The sequence below is a fragment of the Anas platyrhynchos genome, chromosome 15 (genome assembly GCF_047663525.1).
Source record: "Anas platyrhynchos isolate ZD024472 breed Pekin duck chromosome 15, IASCAAS_PekinDuck_T2T, whole genome shotgun sequence".
Classification (NCBI taxonomy): Eukaryota; Metazoa; Chordata; class Aves; order Anseriformes; family Anatidae; genus Anas; species Anas platyrhynchos.
In genome coordinates, this window is record NC_092601.1 from 10617686 (window position 1) to 10625825 (window position 8140).

The 8140-nt window shown below is 41.5% G+C and overlaps 1 protein-coding gene across 9 annotated transcripts in view; it reads left to right on the forward strand.

Moving 5' to 3' along the window:
- ABCC1 (ATP binding cassette subfamily C member 1 (ABCC1 blood group)) overlaps positions 1 to 7077 on the forward strand; it is a 58231-nt gene extending 51154 nt beyond the window's left edge. For all 9 annotated transcript variants that reach the window (XM_072023658.1, XM_027469322.3, XM_027469320.3 and 6 more), the window contains 5 exons: positions 635 to 781; positions 1996 to 2154; positions 3079 to 3245; positions 4053 to 4247; positions 5540 to 7077. In XM_072023658.1, coding sequence (XP_071879759.1) covers positions 635 to 781; positions 1996 to 2154; positions 3079 to 3245; positions 4053 to 4247; positions 5540 to 5648 — 777 coding nt within the window. In that variant the 3' untranslated portion in view covers positions 5649 to 7077. The remainder of the gene's footprint in view (positions 1 to 634; positions 782 to 1995; positions 2155 to 3078; positions 3246 to 4052; positions 4248 to 5539) is intronic.
- Positions 7078 to 8140: the final 1063 nt, after the last annotated feature.

Consider the following 8140-nt stretch of genomic DNA (forward strand, 5'->3'; position numbering starts at 1 on the left):
TTACATCTGCAGTTGTGTGCCTTTTGGCTACAGAACACAGTTCCCTATTGGTCTTCTTTGACATGCTTGCCTCCAGAGAATCTGACTTACATCACTGTTTTTGTAGCCAAACCTTAAGAGGACCCTTCTTAGAACAGGGTCTGGTAGTGGACTGGTGTTTGTGTCATTAAAAGCCTCTTTGTTTGGTACTGGCAGTAAATACGGTGGAGTGTGCTCTCTTCTCTCCCACCCCTGTGGGAGGCTGAGGCAGCAGCTGTTTATTTTACCACCCTGTAAACCTTTTGTTTCAGTTGAAATGCTTCTAGTTGCATGCCTGGCTTCCCGATGCTTTCCTTATTGTGGTGGTGGTATTGCGTAAGCAGGTTATCTCAGTACATGCTGCCTCTGTGATTCTGCTGTTCGTAAGAAGCAGCTTTATCTAGCAAGTGGCACTTGTGATAGCAAAGCCTGTGGCTACATTCACCATTTCATCTGCCTTGGGGCAGCCCTTTTCCTTTTTTGTCCCATCATCATCACAGTTCCTTTTGCAAGTTATACACTAACAGGATTTTTCTTAATTGCTTTCCTTACGTCTTCTGAGCCTGTGCCCAGTTGAGGGAGGAACTGATCAGGTACGCTTGTGTTGTTTTTTCAGGCTGAGTGGAGCATTGAACAAACTGCCCCAGCAAGCACCTGGCCTGAAGAGGGCAAGGTTGAGTTTCGAGGCTATGGTTTACGCTACCGGGAAGACTTGGATTTGGTTCTGAAAAACATAAATGTCACCATAAATGGGGGTGAGAAGGTAATGAATCTCAATTAGTAGCAGATGACTGCTGTTGAGAAGTATGTATGCATAAGCCAAAGGGGGGTCCAACCCCCTCCTGTAGAACACTCTTAGGTCCTTGAGAGCAAGAAGAGCTTCTCTAAAATCAGTCTCACTGTAACTGGTGGCTGCAGCAGGCTCTTACCCTTTTTAAGGGGCATCCTATATCGTGTGATAAACATACTTATTATGTGGGTTCATGAAGTGTCTTTTGGTCTCATTTCATAAGGAAAGGAGGCTGTGTTACCTTTTGTTCCCATCCCAGAAACTTCTGAACTGCTTTGCTAATCTGTTTGCCATAGGCAAAAAGGTTGACACCTTGCAGAGTGGTTAAGTTTCTACTAGCCTCAAGGAAACGAACTACTAAGTAAAAATGGGGAGCTGTGCTCTGGTGAGGGAGAAGCTGTAAGGTGAGACTGCAATAAAAAAAATGGAACTTGAGCAGATCCTATGGATTTGGCCAGACTGATTGTGGTAGATGTGTGTGTGTGCCCGCACGCACCTCAGTCCTGAGTGCACTCTCTGACTTAAACTAATAGTGTGATCTTACACGACAGTAGAAAAAGTAGTCGAGAGACACTTATACTTAGCAGGCTTGCTTAGTTGTGGTATCCAACTTGATATTTGTTTTTCTGAGTGCATGTTTTCTACATACAAATACGGGCAGAATGCTACCCCAAGACCGGATAGAAAATGTAGATGACAAGAGAGAACCAACCAAAGTACCAATTTTAAAATGTTTTTTAATTAAAAAAAAAAAAAAGAATTGATGAAGACTTTAGACTACTTGGGAGCAAAATTTAAGTAATTGAGTGCTTTTGCTATATATTTTCTATAAATCCAAAGAGGAGAAAATAAAGGTCATATCAGAAATTATAGCGGTGAAGCACGAATGAAAAAAAAAAATGTTAGGAAATCTTTGGCTCACTCTACCTGGTTCCATCTGCCTTTCTGCAAAAATTGAAAACTTCAGCAAGTATATTGCTATTTTGAGATTGCCTTTTTTTTTTTTTCATATCCACTGATATTTTTTTCCCTCCCATTTCATCAACCCCTGTTAATTGCACTATTCTGGGGTATTGATAGCCCAACAAATATAACAACCTTTTCACAACATGTCTCTTTCAAATAGATTCTTGCAACTGCTTTAACCCTGCCTTAGAGTAAGTTGTTCTCCTATTTCTTTCCAACAGGTAGGAATAGTAGGAAGAACAGGAGCTGGAAAATCCTCTCTTACTTTAGGCTTGTTTCGGATCAATGAAGCAGCTGAAGGAGAAATTATTATTGATGGAATTAACATTGCAAAGATAGGACTCCATGACTTGCGGTTCAAGATCACCATTATTCCTCAGGTAGGTGTGAAATCCTGCCATTGCCAGAGCTCATTTTGTAATAGCTCACTTTCTGCAGTGTACTAGGGGGAATATATTTACCTTGTGAGGTACGCAGTACTTTTCACTCACAGAAATGTGCATATAACTATCCCTGTCTAGTCCAGCAACTGTGGGTTTGATAGTCCAAAACATCTGGGCACGTGGCTTTACAAGAACTGGGCATTCAGACTCCAGTCTTCTTATTCTTACTGTATAGCATTTATTACATTCCTGTTCAGATTCAAAACAGGACCATAATGTGGTTATATAAATCACATTTGCAGCGTTCCAACAAAAACAAGTGAACACACTGCAAAAAACTTCTCGTACTGGGGCTTTTGGAAATCTGTGGGGGAACTTTGTGTTTTTGCAAAGCTCCATTTGATTACTCTGCATTAGCCAGGCACTACTAGACCAAAAGTGTTTCTGAAGTAGCACTTGTCCATATCCAAGAAAGAAATGCATTCGTTTTGTTAATACTGCAGCTAAAGACTTCTTGAAATATTTACAGATGGTGTAATTCCGTAGGAGGTGTAAAGTTGACGTAACTGTCTCTGCTGACAGAAGACTGGACAGGGAGTGCTCAGGCTTTAAATCAGCAGACCAGTTTAAAGAAAAAAAAATTGGCTGATTTTTTTTTTTTTCTGGATTTGTGAGTTACTAACTTAGTTTGCCAGAATCTGCAGGAGGCACAGGTCAGACCCCTAAAAGACACAAGGAATAAGGATGAGGATGAATATATTGCTGTTTCTGGAAAAAATGAGGTCTGTCTTCTAAATTCAGTAGATGGGCTTATGTACAACTGCAGCTGTACATGTTGTTTTCCTTTCACTATCTAAGAAGTATTTCTGGAGCATGTGCCATGATCTGTGTGGATTGTCGATTACCTCTTTTTATGACCAGGATCCAATATTATTTTCTGGTTCACTGCGTATGAACCTTGATCCTTTTGACCAACACTCTGACGAAGACATTTGGAGGTCTTTGGAATTGGCTCACCTGAAAAATTTTGTATCAGCCCTGCCTGATAAACTTAATCATGAATGCGCTGAAGGTGGAGAGAACCTCAGGTACGTCAAAGAAACAGTGCTTGTGAAAATTGCCTTATGAGCTAAACATGAGCTGAGAGGTGTGTGTGCGCCCTCCCTTCTGCAGTTAGACTTTCTACTTCTAGAAAGCTTACAGTTTGCTTTGATCAATATGTAGCTAGATGCTACCAATAGCAGTCTTTTTGTTTATTTTTTTTGGTGGTGTTTGGTTATTGTTTATTTTTTCCGTGTATGAGAATTTGGGGAGGAGCTGGGAAATTCTTAATGTGTGACCAGGCAACCAAACAATTAGGCTTTATTGAACAGGCTTTAAGCTCTCAAGTTTGAGAATTTAATTTAAGAAATACTCAGAAAATGCTGTGATGTTGGACTTCCCAGCTTGGACAGTCTTGGAATGGATTTTAGTAGCAGCAGCCTCCTATTTATAGCAGATGCTCTGAACTTAGGATGGCTCGTGCCCAATAGATGCAACTTTTCCATGGGAGTTGTTAGCTTGCTTTTTGCACTGTAACAGGATTATGTGATCAATCTGCAGAAACCATTTGAAGTCCAGTCCTCAACATTGCGTTGATTCAGGAATGCAGTTACACTGAAACCATTTGTAATGTACTCTTTTATTACATTCTCTAGACTTCATTATGAGGGAGCTGTTTTAGTTAAGATGCTGTTACATGCCTTGTAGTGAAGCAGTGAGAACCTTGTCTATTTTGCTGGATTCTTGGCACATATACTACAGAGGAGTTCTTACAGGAATTGCTGGGCTTCGACACGAATATTGCAAACTTGTTCTGACTTCTTTTCCTCCACCCTCCCATCCCATCTATGTAGTGTGGGACAGCGCCAGCTGGTGTGCCTGGCAAGAGCTCTGCTTAGGAAGTCCAAAATTCTTGTTCTGGATGAAGCCACAGCTGCTGTTGATCTCGAGACAGATAACCTCATACAGTCAACGATCAAGTCTCAATTTGAGGAGTGTACTGTTTTAACTATAGCACATCGTCTGAACACAATCATGGACTACACAAGGTAAAGTAGTAGTGTTTCTGTCTTGAAGAATGGCATGTGTGACCTGTATTGTGCTCTACTTAGAAGAGGATAATTGTGCTAGATAAATGCTGCCCAGTGTATTGTTTGTAGCTGTTTCTCCCCAGAGCTGCTCAAATTGTGGTTTGGATGGGTTGTGTGTGTTTGTTCTGGCTTGCAGGGGTTGTGCTTGGCCTGGAGAGCTGCTCAGATCCCTGTGCTGCACTGCTGTCATGCTATGCCTGCCCAGGCAAACCAGGAAGGGAAGGGAGGCAAGGAGGACAACAGGAGTCTATTCCTGGGTCTTGCCCTAATTTAGGCACAGTTGAAAGAGGCAGCAGAGCTTTCAGGAGCACATACCCTAAACTAGGCACAGCCAGTGTAAGGAGTCAGAAGGGCAGATCCTGCCTTTGTCCAAAGTTTATTTGACATTTCTCTTTCCTTCAGTTTTGGTTTTAGTTCATGTGACCTCCCTCATCCTCGGCAGCCTTGCAGTGGTGTGATTGAGGGCAGAGTTTTTGTCTTATAACTTCAGTCTTAAGCTCTCTTGTCCTTTTTATCACATTGTGGCAGAGAGCAAAGTGACCACTGATAAGATTGTGTACTTTCGTAGACCTTTCTTTGCACTGTCAATAGTGAAAGATAAGAGACAAGAGCTTTGCCTGCGCCAGGCACAGCACCAGCAGCACTGCCACCAGATTAACATCCAATTCAGTCACTGCAGCCAGAAACACCAGGCAGCAGCACCTGCTTAAGGGCCTGGGCAGCATCTGTGCAGTTCCGAGCCAGTTGGTGGAGGTAGCCGAAGGGCAGCACTTGTACCAAGAACTAACTTTGACTACAGTGACTTGCATAGTGAATTTCCAAATTACAGCTGTACCTTTGCTTTGCACAAGCTATGTCTGTGTTGGTAGTTTATCAGCAGAATCTAACAGCAGCGGATGTGGTACGGTGTTAGGGCAATGGTGTTCCAGATTTGGAAGGTCTCAGGGGCTCTCTTACTTTGAGAGAAAGTGCTGCCACCTAGTTTCTGGTTGGCTCAAAGCATGCTCAAAAGTCTATGTCGGCTGGCAAATGACCAGGTAAGCGTATGCTATGTAAGAAGTAGACCAGGAAAGCCATCTGGAAGGACAGAGGTGAAAACCTCCATTCACTCATACAGTCTGGACTGTCTTTCCTTACATGTAGAGGCTGTGCTACAGTCAATTTCTGTGTGTACACATACATCTGTTCTCTTTGGCATTCTGGACTGACCTGCTTGTGACCACTTCTTTTGTTTTATCCTTGTTTTACAGAGTTTTAGTCCTGGACAGAGGCGAAGTGGTGGAGTGTGGTAGCCCAGACAGCCTCCTTCAGGAAAAAGGCATTTTCTATAGCATGGCCAAAGATTCAGGATTGGTGTAGGATTTGAAAATGATGGGGAAAAAGGAGATGATACATTCAAAGAACTATGACTTCCCCTGGGCTGTTATGAATTGTACAGTTCAGTTTCAGACCTAATGAAGTCAGCCAGAGCACAGCAATGGAAGTAACGTAAAAATGCAATATTTTTTTCTTTTCCTTTCTATTGATTTTAGCCAGCTTTATAAGTGCATACATTGTGCAAGAGCACTTCAAAGACTTTTAGTTCTTCTTGCCTGACATCTGTCATTATATGCTCAAATATAAGGTGGAGTGATTCACCAGAGAAGTTCAGAGAAGCTTTTTCTTTTCATCTGCCCTTATGTTTGGAAGCCCCTTTTTTGTTTAAAGTATTTCTGCAAATGCTAGCTATTTGCTTGTTTGCTGATTCCTCATTTGATGAGCCATCTATTGTGGGATGCACTCGGAACATTTTGTGGCATATAGTCCTATAGTCCAAAGATTTTTTTCTTGTGAAATAATGCGTGCCAGATTTTCTCATTATGGCATTTACTGTACATGGTTAATGCTTTTATGCATTCTCCTAAAGGTTTCACATGTGTTTACAGTGTACAGCAGCAAGTTCACCAGACTGTGTCAGTAGTGCTGATGTGAAGAAGCACAGTCAGCTTCAAAACAGTATTTAAGCATGTTTGGAATGACAATCACTCCAAAACCAAACTCTTGCAGCAGTTAGTATGTTGCAGTGTGCAGTACCTGGTTTTACACCTGGTTCACTCAGGAACTCTGACTTGGGTGGAGAGTCCTGGTTACGCCTGGGGGGACTAGACTGAGAAGTCAGGATTTGTTTGAGTAGAGGTTGCAGGCTCAGCGTTATACTGATTGTAATACCCTTGGCTTTAGGAGTTCTGTGCTTTAATAAAAACTCTACCACATCAAGGACCATTAGCCTTATGACAAAGATACATGCCCTTCATGCTGCTGCTGTTGACTCTTAAATTTTCTGAGAAACTGTTCTGTTACAGTAGATTAAAAAAAAAAACACAACACAAAAACCCCAAAAACAAAAAGCAAAGAACTGTGTTACTGTTTTTACGTTGTGTGTTAGAGGGGTCTAAGAATTCAATCAGCAGTGGAGTCTGATTTGCAAGATCTTTGCTTGAATGTTCAGTTTTTTGTGGAAAGGAAAAAAGTTGCGTTTCTTATGTTATAATTAGTCTTATATTAAAGGAAAATGCTGGAAGAAGGCAAACTAAGCCAGATGGACCCAACTGTTCAGTACTCTGGGAATGTGGACTTGATGTTGCTGATATTAATGCTAGACAGTTGTCTTCTTTAGAGTAAAGCTATTTATTTTTTTGTAAATTATGATTCTGAAATTGAATAGACTGAAATTTTCTTTGGTATTTTTTTGTAATGACTATACAAATATTTGCAAAGAACTTGCAGTAAAAAAAGTTTGAAAGATAAAGTGGCATGTCATTTCTTGCATTGTAGTTGACAGGGTCAACTATGGCAGTTTTTTTCCTCTTTTCCTTGACAACAGAAATTACTGGGACGTGAATACTGGTAAGTAAGGCTTGCAAGGACTGATGCTTGGGGATTGTTGAAGTGGCTAAGAAACCTTGAGTGCGAATAACTGATGTGGTAGGGTGGATCACATCTCATACTTTGTTTTGTAATTTGAACGCTGCAGTTTGCTGAGCAGACAAGTAATAACAATAGATCAGTGCAGGAGGATTTATTGATGCTGTGGAGAAGATCCTTTGTCCGTGCTGTCCATGTCCTTTGTCTGCCACATGTCCTGAGTGGTGGCTTGCTGTTAACTTCCTTCATGGGAGTGGAATGTGGAAGGAGTGGTTTGGGAGTTTGGGGAGGAGTGGTAGGTTTTGGCTTTTCAAATCACCTAAGGTTTTTGAAGCCTTGTGATGGATGAAAGGGTGAAAGGACCGGAGCAAATGGAATTCCTAATGCACAGCAAGAGGTTCCTAAAGGTGTCTAAATGTATGCTGATTAACTGAGGTTTAAAAACCTTAACCTATTTGTACAAGTAAGTCCTGTGAAAGCAATGAAACTGCTTGGGAGCAAGATCTGTTTGAAATACAGAACTTGTAGAGCTAAGCTTCTGCTGCGTTGTTTGCAGTGAAGTTGCGCAAGTAAAAATGTAAAAATGACTTAAACTGCACTTGCTGTGTCCAGCTGGGTACACTAGAAGATGTCACTGCATATTCTCAGTCCTATTCATGGGCTGCATGCGACATTCAGGGCACTGTGTGTCCAAAAGGCTGTCTGTATTTTGCAGATAACCATATAAATAGTGCAACAAGGGGCCAGAAGACTGCTTGTTGTGTGTTTGTCTTGTTCTTTTTCAATGCTGTAGTTATTAATATGTGTCATTGTTCTCCCAGTTTTATATATTCATGCGCTTGCTGGCACAAATCGTTCTGCCCCAGCTCTGGAGCAGACACACTTTTCTGTTCGCCCTGAACGCCCACAAGTGCTTTGTGCTATTGCTGCATTGATTCATGATCCCG